General features: G+C 40.0%; 1 protein-coding gene across 2 annotated transcripts in view; it reads right to left on the bottom strand.

The window, feature by feature from the left end:
* The window catches only part of SDHAF3 (succinate dehydrogenase complex assembly factor 3), a 69,274-nt gene extending 68,108 nt beyond the window's left edge, over positions 1-1,166 (bottom strand). Inside the window, exon 1 of one of the 2 annotated variants that reach the window (XM_070615676.1) lies at positions 627-1,166. In XM_070615676.1, coding sequence (XP_070471777.1) covers positions 627-809 — 183 coding nt within the window. In that variant the 5' untranslated portion in view covers positions 810-1,166. The other variant, XM_070615677.1, reaches the window with a different exon arrangement.
* Positions 1,167-18,984: the final 17,818 nt, after the last annotated feature.

The following is an 18,984-nucleotide window of genomic DNA, read 5'->3' as shown; positions in this document are numbered from 1 at the left end:
ACCCCTCCAGCACCGGGCCCGGGCACGAGCTCAAAAAGTTACCCTGACTTGGAGACGCTGATGTAACGGAACCGGCACCAGCCAGGAACCCGCGGGAGAAACAGACGGGTTCGGGATGCAACTTTGGGAAGTACTGTTCGAACAGCTTTGCGCTGTTTAAATCAAACGGAACAGACTGCCGCTGTGTTGACCTGCGTGGGCCCGGGGAAACCAGCCGCGACAGGAGGTCATTCGCATGGACAAGCCTGGACACCTCTGAGGGACCCCAAAGGTCTGGGGCGAAGCAAAGGGGGCAGTCACTTGCCTCCCATTCCTGCAAGAAACGCTGGGCCTCCTCAGAACCAACGGTCTTGTGTCTCCTAAATTCGTCCTTCACGTACTGGTCGCCAAGGGCTTTGAGGTCTGGGGGCAGAACCCGGTGCAGCAGCAGGAGGCGCCGATACAAGGCCCGGACCCGCGAGACGTGCCGCGCCGGCATCGCGCCGCGCGTGGACCGCAGACGGCGCCTGCGCAAAGGGACGGCGGGTGCCCGCCCCTCCGAAGCCGCGGATTAGTGAACCGGTGCACGAGCGGAAGAGGACGCGCGACCTTTATCCGGTTTGGTCCGCTCTAAAATCAAAACCTACCGGAAACCCGAGCTGCAGTGGCGGGCAGGCAACGAGCTGGTCCTTCGGGCTGGAGCCGGGCGCGGGGGGCGTGGCTTTCGCGGAGTCGCGCTTTCGCCGGGACTGCTGAAAGCCAGCGTCCGGGGCAGAGGTCCGGTGTGCGTCGCTTCTCACCCGGACGTCACACTGTGTTGTCTTTCTCATTCATCCTCACCCTTTCCGTCCTGATACAGGCCTGAGAAAGCTTTAGTCAAAATCGGGCTCCTCCAGGAAGCCTTCCATGACTAGCTTGACCCACTTCAGGCGTCTTACAGGGTTCCTGCCTTCTGCGCGGGGGACGAGCGTGGGATTAATCTCTCCCTTCGGAAGCCCACCAACCCAAGTACTTTGGACAGGGCTATGTTCCTACTATGTACCCTGAAGGCGTGGCCTCGTTCATGTAACTCAATGAGTCCTGAGCTGGCAAGTTTCGTTAGCTGGAGTCGCGTTGGCTGCAGAAGAATCAGTGGGAAGCTTTCTAAATAGATGTATTGTTTCCAGGGCCACGGGCCTGGAGACTCTGATCGAATAGTCTGAGATGGAAGCGTAGAATCAGGACGTTTACGAATCTCCACCTTTTGCAAAGGCGATAGTGAGAATGTGACTGGCGTTGGAGCCCAGGGCTAGACGACCCCAAAATATCCCACAATAGCATATTGACTCTTTTGAATTAGAGTTACTTAAGAAGCAAAAAGAGCATTCTGACCCTCCTGTGTGTTTTCCCACTGAAGGCATGAAATGAATCTCCCATGTGAAAGGTACCCTCCCTGCATCCTTATCACAGAGCTGGGGATTCAGGGGGCAGAAGTCTGCAGAAACAAATCTTACTAATTATTACCTCAAGCCTAAACTCTGCTGCAGTTCCTCGCCTTTTACTTACCTCAAATGTAAGTTTCTTTGTCCTGTGATTCCTCACAAATTTAGTGTTTCTTTGTGTAGAAAATATATATACTGCCTGCTTTGTTCACTCTCCGTGCATCGTTTCTTTATGATCTCCAATACATACGTATCAAACTGGGTGTTTCTCCTGTTAGTCTGGCTTTGTGTCAGTTTTGTTATTAGTTCACCCATAAGAACACAAGAAGGGCGGGAAAGGGATTTTTGCCCTCCCAGGCACCGGTTTCCAAAACTGGCAGCAACTTGACGTGGTTCTTTCTCTCCCATCACACCTTTGGTCCTTCAGCAAATCCTGATGCCTCCACCAACAAAATATATCCAAAATTTGACCATTTCTCACCACAGTCATCTCTCCTTACTGGATATTGTGGTAGCGTCTTGTGTTCCTTCCTCTGGCCGGTCATGAACCACCTAAGCTGAAAATCAGATCATGTCACTCCTCTGCTTGACAGAATACTCCAGTGGTTCTCAACTGAGTAAAACCCAAAGTCTCTCCACCTTCTTTGCTCTCTAAACTTTCTCCTACTGCTCTCTCCCTAGTGGGCCAATTCCAGCCACACTGGCCTTCTAGCTCCTAGTTCATCTTTGCACGACCAGGCATACTCCCAACTGAGGGCCTTAACACTTGCTGTTCCCTCTGCTTGGAATGCTCTGCCACATAAATCTTTTGGCTAACACCTTTATTTCACCCAGCTCATTATTTCAGGTCCCCTTCTGATGAGACCCTCCCTGCCAACCGTATTTGAAATTGCAACATCACCAAGTCGAGAATTCCCTAAGCCCCCTCTCTGCTCTATTTTTCTCTATAACACTTATATATTTTACTTATTTGCTTATTTTCTGTTCCTCCCGACCCCGACGCACACCCTAGGATACAAATTCCATGAGGGCAGGGATTTTGTGATTTTAAGGTTGTCAGGTGACTCATATGACCTGCTGGTGACAAAGGAGCAGGAGTGTGGGAATTGACATGATTCCCTCACAGACGCGAGACTTTTGTCAGTGCAAAGACTTTGAAAGACAAAGACACACACTTGCTACCAAGGGCAGGGACTTACTTATTTTAGTATCCTTGTCGAGGCCCACCACAGTGCCTTACAAATAGTAAGCACTCTAATATTTATTACCTTGAATGGACTTTTTCCTTTTGCTTAAGTTTAGGAAAAATATTTGTAGAACACAGAATATTTTTTAAAAATGGATTTAATTTGGTATTATGACAAACCACATTAGTGGCAAGGATTGAATGGCAGGGTGGTTATTTTACTTTTAGGAATTTTTTTCTGACCATATTTCATCTGTTAATATCCCTGTAAATTGAAAATTAATTTCTTATTCCAGTTTACTTTTTTTCTGGTTTCCTTTGGGGTTAAAGTACATGTATAATAAATACTTCTTTCAGAGCTAAAGCTCTTATAAAAATGTGGAAAAACATTCTGCCAATGAATTAATAAAAAGTACCAATAAAAGAATTAATTCAGCCTAAAGGGAGCAGAAACGGTCCACAGAGCATTGGTGAATCAATGCTCAGAAATGGCCGATGTTGGATGAGAAAGAAGCCAAGACATAGTGGTGTGGTTAGGCCTTCAGCAGAGGGAGCAAGCAATAACAGTGAGAATAATGATAAATGACCTTTATTTTTTTACAATGGGCTGACAGTGATTTGTGTTTTGAGGACAAAACTTTCTCTGTTTCCTTGACCTTCCAATGTAGGCTGACCAGTTTTCCTCTTGTGGTCAAAATAGCCATGAACAGAAAATAAGTTCTGAGTTGTATTTCTGGCCACTAATCCAGATCAGTACACTTCATGCAGGCCTTTCCTTTATCCTTTGTCCATGTGCTTCTTTTTCCTGTGTGTTATTCAGCAAGTCACTCAGCCACTCTGTGCCTGCATTTTCTCACATGTCAAATGAGCTGGGGTAGGTAATTCTCAGTACCTTCCAACTAATCTAATCATGATTTCTCTCAGATTCCATGCAAAATTTTTTGTAAAAGTAGAAACGGATATGTATCTACTCTGAAATAATTTCTTTGAAAAGGTTTTTGTTTAAGAAGAAAGGGGAAACTCCTAACACTTTATGTGTAACACGTCCCCTAAGCCTTTCAGGGCACACGAAATATAACAACCACAACATCCCCATCCCCATAGGGAAGATCAACACAGCAATGCACTATTCAATGCAGTGCTTGTGCAGACTGATTCCCACACAAATAGAGATGGAAGAAGCTGCTAGAGAAGGTATTTGACAAGCAGATTGAGAACTTTGAGGTCGAAAGATATAGATAGAAGTAAAGAGAAAATAAACTGAAAGAATGAGAAAGGAAACCCCTTTGCGGAGCATACTGATCTGTTACTTTGTATTATGCCCTAGTCTTTCCATGAATCTGTTGAAAATAAGTCTTACTTAGAAATAGTGTTAAAGCCTCTTCCTCCACAGCGGAGTGAGAAAGGACTGGCGAATGGGAGAGGCTGGTGGCGAAAGATTTGAATCCACTTCACATCATTAGAGATGGAAACAACACGCCTGCAGGACTCGATTCGGTTGCACAAGTGCTCAGCTTTGAATTTATGGTTACTAAATTCCAAATTCTAAATCATTGAGAATAATGAAAAGTAGAAGCCTGGGACAAGATTTCTCTTTGACCCAAACAACCTTCAAATGCCTAGAGGGCTGGAGACACGAACAAGCCTGATTTAACCAGGGTAACCAACCACGTATTGTCCCCCAAACGACACTGGAAACGGTCTCTCATTTTCTATCTTACTTGGAGTTCCAGATAGGAACATTGCTGCGTGGAGGTGACAATGTAAGGAGGAAGAACTTCTTTAAACATTTTTACTTGGTAGCTGAATATTTCTGATTTTTCTGATTATTGAAATGCAATGGTAGGTAGCAGGTAGCCTTAAAAGCCAAAATTTCAAGCTTAAACAAAATGTTTCAAGGAATGAGAGAAATAAATAAATCTATGGAAAGTCTATTCTTTAAAAGTCTTTGGAAAACGTATTAGTCTTTATTTAGTATATTCCTGAATTTCTGAAACATGTTACATGAGAAAGAAAGCTCCAATTATAAAGGATGTTTTGAATGTTTACAATTGTTGATAAAGATGGATGGAAAATCAAGCACAGTCCAGATAAATTGTCATGTTTAATAATTCAAGCTACTAATAATATTAATTTTTTTCTAAGGAGAAAAAAAGTGACCATTGCCATGGAAGCTGAAAAACGCTTGAGAAATTTAACACCCATTCCTGATTGTAAAATAAGAAAAAAATAGAAGTTAATAGATTCCTCTACACAAAAGCTAGCGTCTTAGTTAACGGAAAAATATCTGCCAAAGAAGGAAAGCTTTTGTGTAAAAAGGGAATGGAAAAAGAATGCATATAATATTTCCGACATTGTGCAAAAAACATAAATAGAAAACTCATTTAAAAAAATAAAGTTACCTATGAGGGTGAGGGGGTGGGGGCAAGGCAGAGAGGATAGGAATGGAAGCGAAATGTTTCTATTTTTATATAGTTTCAACTTTTGAACAGAGAGAAGCTCTTAGAAAAAAATTAAATTTTTAAAAAGCTAACACTAACATAGAAAACAAACCTTAAGAACTATTTCTGAACACTGCTTTGGCCATACGCTGTAAATTTTGTTCTAAATTGGTCATCATTTATATTTATTTCCTCTTTTTCCAAAAGTTACTTAGTTAATGTAAAAATAGATTTTTGGCTCTCTTTCATAACTGCTATCTAATTTTATTGAATTGTTACCAATGAATAAGTCTTGTAATTTATCAACTTACGGGCGAAGAGGAATTTCTTCAAATTTCCTTTGAGGCCTACTACATGACATTTTGTGTGTGTGTGTGAGGAAGATTCACCCTGGGCTAACATCCGTTGCCAATCCTCCTGTTTTTTCGCTTGAGGAAAGTTAGCCCTGAGCTAACATCTGGGCCAGTCTTCCTCTATTTTGTATGTGGGACGTCTCCACAGCATGGCTGACAAGTGGAGTAGGTCTACACCCCAGATCCAAAACAGCAAACCAGGGCTGCCAAAGCAGAGCTTGAACCACTCAGCCACAGGGCCAACCCACACAGTTTTTTTGAGGTTATAAGTACGCTTAAAGGAATATGTTTTTCCATTTTGCATGTAAAAATATAAATATTGGAAATATATTTTAGATCAAGCTTAATTATATTATTCAAATTCTCTATTTTTTCTTTTTATTTTTTTGCCCACTTGATCTTTCAGTTTCAGAAGTAGAGCCCTGGAGTTGACAATATGATTGTGCATTTGTCAGTTTCTCTCTTAGGTGATATCTCTTTTTGCTTTGTGTGTTTTGAAAGTTGTGTTATGTCAGACTGAAAGTTAGTTTGAAAGTTAGATATGTTAGACATATTACAATTTATGATTGTTATATCTTTGTGTAACTTTTAGCAAGATGAAATAGTTCTAGTCCCTTTCAGTATTTTTAAGTTCTATTTTGTCTGATATTACTATAGTTCCAGTTGCTTTCCTTTTGTTAGCGTTTGCTTAAGGTGCCTTGTTATCGTCAACCGTCCCACATCATTATGTTTTGTTTCCACTTCACCATCTAGGGCTGGTTTTCCTTTTATTATCCAGTCTCTCAGTAGGTGAGTTTAGCCTATTCATATTGATTGTGTTTAATGGTCTGTTCGGACTAATCTCTGCTGTCCTATTTTATTTTCTACTTGCCACAATTTCCAGACTTTTTCCTACTGTATTGCCTTTTATTGAACTACTAATTGGAAAGCTTTACATTCTATTTCTTTTCTTCTAGTTATAACCCTTGCATTTTTAACGTGTATCCATAATGTTACATTGTTCAAACAATATTTAAAGTTAATCATACCTATATCTTCCACCAAATAAGACAAGAACAATGGCATGATTCTGTTTCCCTCCCTGCCCAACTTTTGCAAGGTCCCGTGTTGACGTCAATTGAAATCGTAGGTCAAGGTTATTGCTTAAAAGTACTTTTTCTTAACAACCAATACATATTTAAATTTAACATTAATTTTTTTGCCTCACTGCTACTTTTGTATCCCTTTTCTTCTCCCTCAGTTCGTTTTAGGATGTGCGAATAGGCTTTTGGTGGTTTGGGTTTATTTGGTTTGGTTTGGTTTGGTTTGGTTCCGATCCATTTCAAACTGAGAGCACATGACTTTCTTCAGGTCTGTGACGTTTACTGTATCATTTCTTTAAAATTTGCCTGCCTTCTCTTATCTCCACTGTTACCCTCTGGAATTTATATTGGATGGATGCTGAAACTTGCGCTCAGTCACTAAAGCCTCTGCTTTCCACATTTGTATCCTTGGTACTTTGTTCTGGAAGAAGTCCCTGACTTTACAGATGTGTTCACCTGACATTCAGCTCATCCACTGAGTTTTTGTCTCATTCAGTATTCTTAGCGATGCACTATCCTCTCTTGTTTTTTGAATATTCTTATCCAAAAGTCTTTGTCTACTTATTCTAAAGTCCTGTTCTGCTTGTCTTTTACCTTACGCTTCTTTCTTGAGGTGTAAGTCCTTCGGTTTGCTGAGTTCATTATCTTTCCTGGTATAGGCTCTCCTCCAATGTGGACGATTCTGATTGACTACTTACTTCTGTATTCAGATGCCCTATTAGTGTGTCTGCTCTACCTATTCTCTCTGCTTTATTCGAGGGAAAGGAAAATATGCTACTGAGGATAGTATGCCCATTTATTTTCAGTAAGAATAGGGGAGCAGAGAAGATGTGCCACTAAGTTATCATGCCAGTTTGGGTATCCCAGCTGGCAGTCTTTCACTTGTGGAAATTCCTTTCCCCTGAGGCCCTTGCCAGCTACCTACAGGCACTCCCCTCTCTCTCTGATCCAAGCTCCCATACTCACTGCTCTCCCCTCAGGCAGACATCTGGCTTCTCCTGCGGTAGCTCCGTAGCTAGTCACTCTGTTAGCTGTCAGGCCCTCCCTGTTCCTACTATTTATCTCCCCCGGTGTGCTCTGTTCTTGGAATCACTCTCATCAGTTGTCAGCAACACTCTTATACTCATCTTTTGGGCTGAACTTTCTTTTTCAAGGAAATCCCACCTACTCTCCCTTTCTCAGGACATCCTCACAGTTTCTGGACCATCAATAATTCCGCTTATGTTTCCAATCCGGTTACAGCTTTTTAAAATATGTATTTTATCACATTTCTAAGGATTAGCCGGAATTGGAGACTATAGTGTGCTTCTAGTCTATTATCTTAACATTTGAAGTACAAAGTATTATTTATAACCGTAAAAAACAGAATCAAGTCTAAATGTCCCACATCAGGGAACTAAGTAAATTATGATATATGCATACAATGGAATATTTAATATGTTTTAAAAAATGATGTCCATGTTGATATTCAGTGTGAGAAAGTGTGTCTTAATTATTGTTAAGCACCAAAAGCAGGACACAGATAGATAAATAGATAGATCGATAGATAGATTTAGTTATTTTTTAAAAAGTAGTATAAAACCTAGGAAGAAATAGAAAATATTAACATTGGTGTTGTTTCTGATAGGATTATGGATGTACTTACCAATTTTTTTTTTTACTTACCAATTTTAAACAAGTTATATCTCTTTTATATATAAAAAGATATTTTACATTACTATTTTAAAAAGCTGTTGAAAACAGAGAATTCATATTATTTTCAAACTTCCATAAAATCTTTACAAAAACTGTTCAAAAAGTGGATCATACCATAATAAAAAACTTCAATGAATTTTTTAAAAAGCAGGAATTTTACAGAACTTATTCTCTGGCCACCACACACAAAAGTAGAAAGTCATGATAAGAGTTTATATTAAAAAAGTACAACCACTTGGAAGTTTTACAACATTCTATTACATAGATATTAGAACAAAGGAGAGGAACTTAACTATAGAGTATTTAGAAAATATTAAAAAGAGACACTAAAAGACTAGGAACGATATACATTTCATTTTAAATCGTGGGATACATATACTCAGGTGCTCCTCTAAGAAGACATTATAGATGAGTAGAATTTAAGCTGGGCCTTGGATGATGGGTACAATATGGACAGGTTAAGGAAAGACTGAGGGATGTTCAAAAGGGAAAAAGGACATGAAAAGCACTGTTGAACTTGTGTTATTGAAACAGTGAAGAAACGAAGTTGATTAGAATTATGAATGGAATACTCTAGGCAGTAGTAGAAAATAGTCTTTAAAAAAATAAAATGTTTGTTTCAAGCTAAAAATAATCTTATACATCTATATTTTTTAATGTCTAATTTCACAGATGGTAAAACTGGGAGAAGTTAAGTGACTTCCCAAGTTGAATTGGTTTAGAATATGGAGAGCCTTAAAAGGCATGCAACACAGTCCCCCATTTATAGGGTAAGAAAAGAGGAGTTACTGGAAATTTTGAGCCAGGAGGACATGGTGAGAACAGTGCTTTAAAAAGAATAATCTAGGGCCAGTCCTGGTGGTCCAGTGGTTAAACTCAGTGTGCTCTGCTTTGGCGGCCTGGGTTCAGTTCCCAGGCATGGACCTACACCACTCTGTTAGCAGCCATGCTGTGCTGGTGGTCCACATACTAGGAAATAGAGGAAGACTGGCACAAATGTTGGCTCAGGGCAAATCTTCCTCAGGGGAAAAAAAGGAATAATCTGGCAGCCATGTGCCAAATAGACACTGTGTTAAAAATTGGCTAGTAAATATCCCGTACTTCAATACTAAAAGAGTTCCTACAACAGTGGGGATAAGGATTTTAATATAGCTAATGATATTTTAAGCCATAATAGTAAAATTTGTCTCTGAGGAAGAGAATGTAAGAGTGAAAAGAGAAATGATATAACTCTGGGTTATATCCACATTTATAAAGCAGGAGGTGACTAATAACTTAAGGGCTGTCTGAAGAGCTCAGTCCAGAATCATCCCACTTGCCACATGCCACATCCACAATACCACAGTGTTTCTCTGAGGAAATGGTTTAAGCTTTCCAAATAACTGATGAACATTCAGAACACAGCTTACTTATACAAAGTTGGCACTCGTAATAAAGAGCCACAAAATCTCTATTATCTGTTTCTTCTCCCTTTCTACTCTCCTCCAACCCAAGCCTTCCACCAGTGCTCTTGATTGTATCCCAGCTCTTCTGAGGGGTGGCTTCATAATTCTCCCTCATTCTTTCTCTCACCAGCATCTTCAGTTATTCTCCTTATGAGATTATTTCATTCAGCTCATAAACATTCACAAGAATACTTCACATTAAAAAAAAAATTGTTCCATCTTTTTTGCCTTCCCCTCAAACCACCATCCTATCACTCTGCTTCCTTCACTGGCAAATTTGAAAAAAGATTATGTATTTCTTCATCTCCATTTCCATTCCCCACTTAATCCTTTTTAATCTATTTTTGGCCCCATTACTCCTCAAAAATCACTTTCTTCAAAGTCACTAGTCACTTGCTTCTGTTCACACATCTGCTGTCTCTTGACCTTCAGGAAATCTTTCCACCTTTTGGCTTCCATACATTTGTACTGGCCAGGTGATCCCACCGCTAGCGCCCCATTGCCTCTGTGTCCTTAGCTAGCTACAGTTCTTCTCACCCCAAAATGTGAACACATCCAAAGGCTCAGTCCAGTCAACTCTGTCAGTGTCCTTGTCCTGTCCAGCTGTTCCCAGCAATTGGTGATGCCCTGCTGCCCCCACCTGGCCAAGCCCATTCTAACCACTTCAGAGGCCCTCACAGGACCCTTACCTGGAAAAGTGCCAGGACATCTTAGCAAATCTCTCACACACCCCTGACCTCTCTATAGTTTCAGCCTTCCTCTCTATCTAACCACTGGATAAGTTCAAACTGGATGTCGTGTCATCCCTTCAGAGTCTATGTCCCAAATTAAACCTATGATTTCTCTCCAAAGACCTTTCTCTCTCCACCATTCTTCAATTTACCTTGACTCAAGACTCAGGAGGCATCTGTAACATCTTTCACTCTCTTCATATATCTTCTTATTGAGGAATCCTTGTTGAGACTTCTTTTGTAGTCAGTTTTTTCCCCATATCATTGACCTACCTGCCTAGACTCTGTATCCCTTATCTAAATGATTACAACAGTCTGCTAATTTGATTCCCTTTCTTCAAAGCCTTCCAAAGCTTTCCCAGTGTCTTCAAGGTAAAGTCTGTGCTCCTAGGATATAAAATTGGATAAAAAAATCACATTGCAACCAAAGGCAAGACTTGCAGCTGAGCTATTATTAATCCACTTTTTCATTATATGTGTATAAAAGTATGTTTTCATTATAATATACAATTTTCTTAAAATTGAAGGAAAAAATTTTAAATAAATTCAGACAAAGATTTCAACTTCATAATGCCATTATACTTTTAACCTGCAGATAGCAAAAGTAAGTAAATATATAAACAAATGCAAAAAATAACTGTCTAACAAAGGAAGTCATTCCTCTCCCCTCTCCCCTAAATTGAAGTAAGTTCACAGTATGTGTTCTTGATGCTCGCAAATTTAAGGTGACTAAATCGTATTCATATTCAGCTAGATTCCAGCTCCGCCGTTTTTTAACTATGTAATCTTGGACTAATTGTTTAAGCTCTCTGGATCTCAGTTTCCTCCTCTTAAAATGAGAATAATATTATATACCTCAAAAGCTTCTTGCGTGTTTTAGTGACTTAATATGTATCAAGGATTTAGACTAGTCGGTCATTGCACACAGGAAGTGCTGATGAGTGTTAGCAGTGATGATGACGTAAATTGACAGCCAGTAGAACCTGAGCTTCTTATTTTAAGAAGTAAGGTTTTTTTACTTTTTCCAATTTAGAATATAATATTAATTTTAGATATATGAAACAAATTAACTGAAATGATGTAACGCAATTTCACTCTGACCACCTAAATTCTTAAACGAGAGTTTGTACCTGAGCCCCTAGTATACACAAGCATGATAGCTTTCCTTTAAGCAACAAGAACTGTTGTTCTTGAAGTGATACTGTCTTATAAATCTGGACTGAGTTTACTGACTCAAGATAAATCCTGCAGTCTCTGATAGACTCTCAGCATCCATGATAGGAACAGAACATTTTAGTCTTGGACTTGTGTTGTGAAGTCACTTGAATTGCTATTACATGTGCTGGCTGAGAGTGACTGACAAATTAAGTGAAAATTAGTGTTTAGTCTCTGTCTACCATTCTGTGGCCATGATGAAGAGGAAAGAGGATCATTTATCTTCAGAATGAAGAGCGGGACCTGCATAATTCTAGAAACTACATTATTCTGAATGAGTAACTTCTTAAAAATTATTTTCAAGGTTGAATTGAGTGTTTAAACAAAGAAGCATTTGTTCTTTCATAAAATAAGACTGTCAATGAATGGCACAGGATTTCTTTAAAAATATAACAGCAAATATCACAAAGATCTTAGAATTAGGCTCAAGTTTTAGAACAAATCATAAATTTATTTTAATTACTTTATTTAATTTAACCCCAATAGTCTTTTGGATAGTACGATAATGTTCTTAAGCAGATGAGATTATTTAAAAAATGGATATATAATGGAATTAAAGCCTTTCTCAAGATTGTCAAAACATATGCAGCCAGTAATGAAATATACATTTCAAAATTAGGTCAAACAGCATCTGTATGAACAAATTTTTTTAAAAAAAGAAAGAGAAAAACCTAAGTCTAGTCTTCCTTTATGGATATATGCTGGATATATGCCTTTCTCAAGAAATGTGGCAGAATAAACATTCTATAGAGAATCTACTTTGCCATATATATATGTGTATTATAGTAAAGAAAATTTTTTGTTCACAGGTACCCAATTTAAATATGTTCATAAGGGGCTGGCCCCATGGCCTAGTGGTTAAGTTCTTGCTCTCTGCTGCAGGTGGCCCAGTGTTTTGTTGGTTCGAATCCTAGGCTCGGACATGGCACTGCTCATCAAACCACGCTGAGGCAGCGTCCCACGTGCCAAACTATGAAGTACCCACAACAAAGAATATACAACTATGTACCGGGGGGCTTTGGGGAGAAAAAGGAAAAAATAAAATCTTTAAAAAAAAAGAAAAAAATATGTTCGTAAATGTGAAATAAATCAGTGTTTAAGATATCTAGTTATAGACCAAAACCATTATAAATTCAGACATTATTAAAGGGGAGGCTTAAAAACATATGCAGTGATTCTTCATCTTTATTCTACCTAGCAGCTCCTAATGAGTCCATAAAAGGCTACTCAAGATGCCTAAGGAAGCCTCTAACCTGAGCACACAGAGTGTTTTCCATAGTCTTCCTTTTGGAGAACCTATATAATGGCTCAAGAAGATGGGCCTGAGGGAAGAATGATTTGTCCTGAAGGCAAATTTATCCTAAACTGGTACTTCTCAAATTGTAGTGTGCTCACTAATCATCTAGGTATCTTATTAAAATGAAGATTCTAGGGGCTGGCCAAGTTGGGTAGTGGCTAAGTTCACGCACTCCACTTCGGTGACCGAGGGTGTGTAGGTTCAGATCCCAGGCACGGACCTACACATCACTCATCAAGCCATGCTGTGAGTGTCCCACATACAAAACAGAGGAAGACTAGAACAGATGTTAGCTCATGGCCAATCTTCCTCACCAAAAATAAAGCAGATTCTGATTCAGTTGGTCTGGGGAGGGCCTGAGATTCTGTAGCTCTGTCAAGCTCCTAAGTGATGCCGATGCTGCTGGACCACAGACCACACTTTAAGAAGTGAGGTCTTAAAACGTAATTCATATCATAAGCTAACAGAGAATGACATTTTACTTCCCCAAACTTCATCTTCTTGTTAAGATATGTCTAATGTGGATATTTGAGTGGATATTTGGGTGATTTGGAAACATTTTAAATTTCTCCAAATTGAAGTCCAATTTAAAATATTCTCATTGCTCTCAAAAAGCACTGGTATGAGAAGTAAAAAGAAAAGAGAATTACTTTTTTTTAATGCTTTTTTGTGAGGAAGATTGACCCTGAGCTAACATCCGCTGCCAATCTTCCTCTTTTTTTCTTTTTCTTTTTTTTTTCCCTCCCCAAAGTCTCAGTACATAGTTGTATACCCTAGTTGTAAGTCATTCTAGTTCTTCTATGTGGGATGCCACCACAGCATGGCTTGATCAGCTGAGTGCAGGTCCATGCCCAGGATCCGAACCAGCAACCCCTGGGGCTGCCAAAGTGGGGCACGGGAACTTAACCACTCAGCCACGGGGCTGGCCTCCTACTGGTTTTTTTAAATAAAAATATCCTCTGAAAGGATAACATAAATCATTGAGAGCAGAGAAGAGCAGAACTAAGGCTTCAGTACGATTATCTTTGAGCTAAAGAGCCAAGGCAAGAGAGAAAGGCCACTGCAAAGGTGAAGCGGCTCAGTCCGGCTGGAAGTCCTGTCTTCAGGTCTGGGGCCTGCCCGGCCTCAGTAGATAGCACTTTTACAGGACACGGGGAGAATTAAGTCTTAGGGACTTAAGGCTGAAGATATTCACGAAGGCCTACAGTTGTCTAATCAAGTTGCTTTTATGCCTTTGGATCAGCGTTACGTTACCCCACAGGGAATTTAAACACAACATAAACATGTATTTCAATGAACTTAGAAGAAAGCTTGTTGTCCCGTCTCCTGTTTTAATTAGATATGTCGTATACAAGAAACATATAAATGCAGACTCTGTGGTTTCCCTGGCAAGGCTACACACTAAGTAAATCCACTGTAGTATTATTTTGTTTGCTTTTTTCCCTTAATTAAGTTTTTAAAGTTTCCTTAGCTCTCTGTGTGGCTGCTTCAGCTTAGGCAGCTGGGTTTGTGGTGAAGGACTGGGAGAGCACATACCAGCTCCCCCGATCCCTCCTGGGCACTAATCATACCTCCTATGCAGCCAGATAGGAAAGCAGAAGGAAAAGGAAGGGAAAACATCTCCACCGCACAGTAATGCCCTTCATAGATACCCTCTCCTATCCTACTTAAAAAAAGCTGATTGTATTCCTAGCACATTGATAGAGTGGGGAATATTCCCAACTCTTAACCTCAAGTACGTTGACAGCCTTCCAGGGCTTATGGAAAACAAGGATAGCATCCAATTATACAATGCCAATGTATTAAAATATTTCGCTGGCCCAAGTGTTATCTGCACCCTAGATCTCTGGACTGGAGGCTCCTCTAGAAGCCAGTTTCTGAGGCTGCAATCGTATCTTAGCCAAATAGCCAATATGAGGGCAATCAATATTCAGGCCCCTAATTCCTCTCTTCCTTTTGTTAAAGTCTCAGCGAAGAAGGCAGGCTTTGACTAATGGGCGCATGCTGCTGAATGGCTGTCTAAGTTAGAAAGCTGGATGCCTCAAAACCTTGTAGTTTTTGACTGCCTTTTTTGTTTTGTTTTGTTTTAGTTTAATATGAGTTAGACCTTAACTGAATGCTGCTAAATTTGAGAGCAAAAAGGAGCATACGCATAATGTGAAGTGTGTGTGTGGTTAAGGCAGCCTCCAAACACGTGTGATGGAGCTCATGGTAACTCACGGAAGATACAGGTATGTATCTGCATATCTTTTTTATGTCTTAAGACTATAGCAGAGAAGACAACTTAGTATCCATGCAGTATTCTTTAATTTATGCTTCTATTCTCCAGGTTATGTACTTGGTTTAAATAAATTAAAATTTATATATGACCAAAGATACACATAGAAAAAAAGACCAGAAGAAATATACCTAAATGTTAAAAGTGATTGTCTCTGAAAAGTGAAATTCGAGGTGATTTTTCATTTTTTTCTTTATATTTTTCTTTTCCCCTCCCCCCAAAATTTCTTTTAAAAGAAAAACAAACAAAAAAGATTATACCACAAGCAGAGGCATAATTAATGGTTTTTCTTGTTGATATTTGTTCCACAACTATTTCACACTGACAACTTATTTCAATCATTCGACATAATTTATTAAGAACGTCCTATGTAACAGACACGGTGCTTGGCATTGAGAATGCACTAATATACCTGTATTGCATGTTTTTATCAAACAAACATTTAGCCAAATACTTTTCATTGACCTATGGAGGACACTGGAAATGCAGGTTCCACATTACCCCGATCGTCTACTTAAATTTCTCCTTATTCTCCACCTTTCCTTAATGTCACTCAGAGTAGAATTACTCTGATCAAACAAGCTTTTTTATCACTTTGTTTTGGTCTTTAGTGAAAGTATGTAATGTCACCTGATGTTACAGATGTAACTGCCATCAGCCCTGAAAACACAAATGCACAGGCCTCTCGTCCATCTTTTCGTGGCTTTGCACCAAGAACCAGTAATGGTGCAGCAGCCCTCACACTCCTCTGAGGCAGGGCAGGCCTGAGGAGGCATCAGTGAACCCTACTCCTCTCCCTTCTGAAGACACTCATATTTAGGAAGCCCCAAAGAAAGCTGTGTGGGACCAGGCTCATCAAACAGAATAAACAAAAACTGATTAAACACTCCAAGACGAAAGTCTGTAAAAGATGCTTAGCTAGTTAAATATAGATCTTCAAAATGGAACTATTGTGTATGCCCCAGGTTCCACAAGAAACCGCTGTGATTAGCAACTTGCAGCTAACATTTAAATTCTAATGTAGCTAAGTGGTGTTCCTTCCCTGCCTAGGTATAGTGTGTTATTTAAAAACATCTGCTGCCAAGCCCACCCTGTTGCTTTTCACAAGGGACAGCACACTAAAAAGATTTCCTGCCTGGGCATTCAAGGTCCTACATACACTGATCTCAGCCTCTGTTCCTCACATTCTGTTTCTGCACAACCTTTCACTCTAGTCAAGTGCCATAACTAGTTAGTCCTAGAACATGCCTCTCACTTTCCCATTGTTGTCTCTTAATCCCAAAAGCTCTCCTTTCTTTTCTCCATTTTATCCATCCATCTACGATAGCCGACATTTACTTCTTCAACAAATTCCCTAAGAGGTCTTCACCCCCAAGAATGCCCTCTATCCTTTCACTCTATTGTGCTTCTCTCTGTAGAACTCATTAGGCCATGAGTAGGTTTAAGTGGGTAGATGATTTGGATTGGGTAGGGGTGTCAGGCCCCCCGTCCACACACTCTTAGAGCATCTTCTCTCTCCAGCGCCTTACCATTCAGTACTGTTGTTTTGCCTTTACTTGTCTTTTGCCCGCATAAGGCAGCCCATCTAATAGAGGCTTAGATGGATCTTTGATGGGCCAAAGGGTCCTTTTGTGTTAAAGAGCACACAATGAGTAATCAAAGAAAGGCTTAATCATTACTTTATGATCTCATTACTCTTTAACTTTTTAAGATTGAGTCTATCCAAGTAGACTTCGTGCTCTTTTGAGGCAAGGAACATCTCATACTTCTTTTATCTCTCAGAGTTCCCAAGGCAATGCTTTGCATATATTAGGTGCTCAACAGATGTGTGCTTCTTTATTTCCTGCTCAACACCATCAATGACAAAAATGGCCTCATAGAAATACCAAAAAAGTAAAAAATCTGCCTTATAAATCTGAAGCTGATCAGCTGTCTGGCTCCATTCCTTTTGGACCCTCAGCCAGACTCCTGTTTTAGTCTGGATATTCTCCAGCAATACTCAAACTAGATATGGCTGCCCTGGCTCAGAGGAGAAAAGTGAGAGTGAAGAGAGCACAAAGTCACTGGCGCAATTATCCCTTCCACTAGCATTTCTATGCAGACTCTAACTCCATGAGAATTTTGTGGCAGAGACTGTTTATTATCTCCTGATACTATCCTCACTTCCCCTTTTAGAAATAGAAATCTCACATTTTAACTGAACACGTGGCTGCCAAGCTGACATCATATTGTTCAGCCTTCCTTGTCTCTAGGCAGAGGCATGACTAAATTCCAGCCAGTCAGCTGTGAACAGTGATGTGTGCAAGTTCTGAGTCAAATTCTTTAAAAAGGAATTTACTTGAATTCCTTTCTATCTTGTCTATCCCTCCTTCCCTTGCCCAGGCTCAAATGCACAGCATAAAGCTTGTGAGCCAATTTTGAAGATGACAACACCCTCAAGGATGGTATAACAACAAAGTAGAAAAAACCCTGAGTCCCTGAATTACCTCATGAAGCTGAACAACCTATGCCCTAAATTACCAATTAATTCTGACTGATACATAAGGGGAATATAAAATTTTATCTCATTCAAACGACTGTATTTTCAAATCTCTTTGCAGGAGTAACTTAGCCTATATCCTAATTAATATGGATATTTTCCAGATAGCTAGAACTTGTTAAGATCAACCCCTGTCCCTTGCTTATACCACATATTATACTTTGCAGAAGCTTATGCACAGGATCTGTCTTCTGTCTAGATTTATTTCAATATATGAAGCTACTTAAGGATATAATAGCCATATAGACATGGGGGTCGCCTTCACCACTTTTGCCTTATCTGAGTTACAGAGTGTGGTTGCTCTAGGATAAGTACCACCAAATTTTGGCCTTTTCTCATTTTCTTTCTTTTGTCCAACACAGATTTAAATGTCACTTTTTACCACATGAATGCACACATTCGATGTTTTTCACCAATGTCGCCATAGTCCAAGGCACCAATTTTGTTTGAGAGGTCTACCATATGGCGTATTCTCCAGGAACACATTATGGCTAAAAACTGGGGTCCAAGAAGGAGCGTTCCCATCAGAGAAACCAGAGCTGCATATCTCCTAACTCTCAATCTCAGATACAGGTTCCACCTCGTTTGCCAAAACACTCCTGCTGGAGCCCTGAGATGCCACATTAAGAAGTCCTTCCCTGAGGCTACCATGCTGTGAGGGACCCCAAACTAAACCTACACAGAGAATCCACAGGGCATGGCCCCCAAGACTATGTAAAGAGAGAGATGACTGGCCAGCTTCCAGATGTTCTAGCCATCTACCATTCCAGCTCCAACCACTGCCCGACTACAATCAGATAAGAACTTCTGAGCCAGAACTACCCAGCTGAGCCTTTTGTGAATTGGTATCCCATAAAAACCATGAAATATTATAAAATATGTTGTTATATTAAGCCACTAAGGTTTGGAGTAGTTTGTTACACAGCATAGATAACTAGAACAGTCACCAAAAGTACAGAACCCACTATCCAATTTTGCCGGGGCCATGAGGGAAAAGGGGTATTTCTGACCAGAAGTCTTGCTGCCCAGGAATTTTAGCATAGAGACCACAGGGTTTGGAGACAAGAGTCTTAGTCCTTACCCTTTGCCCCAACTTGCTTATAAAGTATGACTGTAAGCAATTCACTTAAGTTTTTCAGATTCCACAGTTACAAAGAGCCTAAGTGACTCTTAGGAAGGCTACGAGGGTCAACAGGACACAGTAGGAACAACCCTCCCAAGGAAAGTGTTCAGTAAGTGTCACCTGTGGCTTGATTTCCTCATGACACTCATCTTCTTGAAGGTCTTTTAAGAAGCTGAAGCCGCATGAAATGGAAAAGGAC

The sequence above is a fragment of the Equus przewalskii genome, chromosome 4 (genome assembly GCF_037783145.1).
Source record: "Equus przewalskii isolate Varuska chromosome 4, EquPr2, whole genome shotgun sequence".
Classification (NCBI taxonomy): Eukaryota; Metazoa; Chordata; class Mammalia; order Perissodactyla; family Equidae; genus Equus; species Equus przewalskii.
Note: the sequence above shows the minus strand (reverse complement) of the source record. Positions and strands in the feature narration are given on the sequence as shown.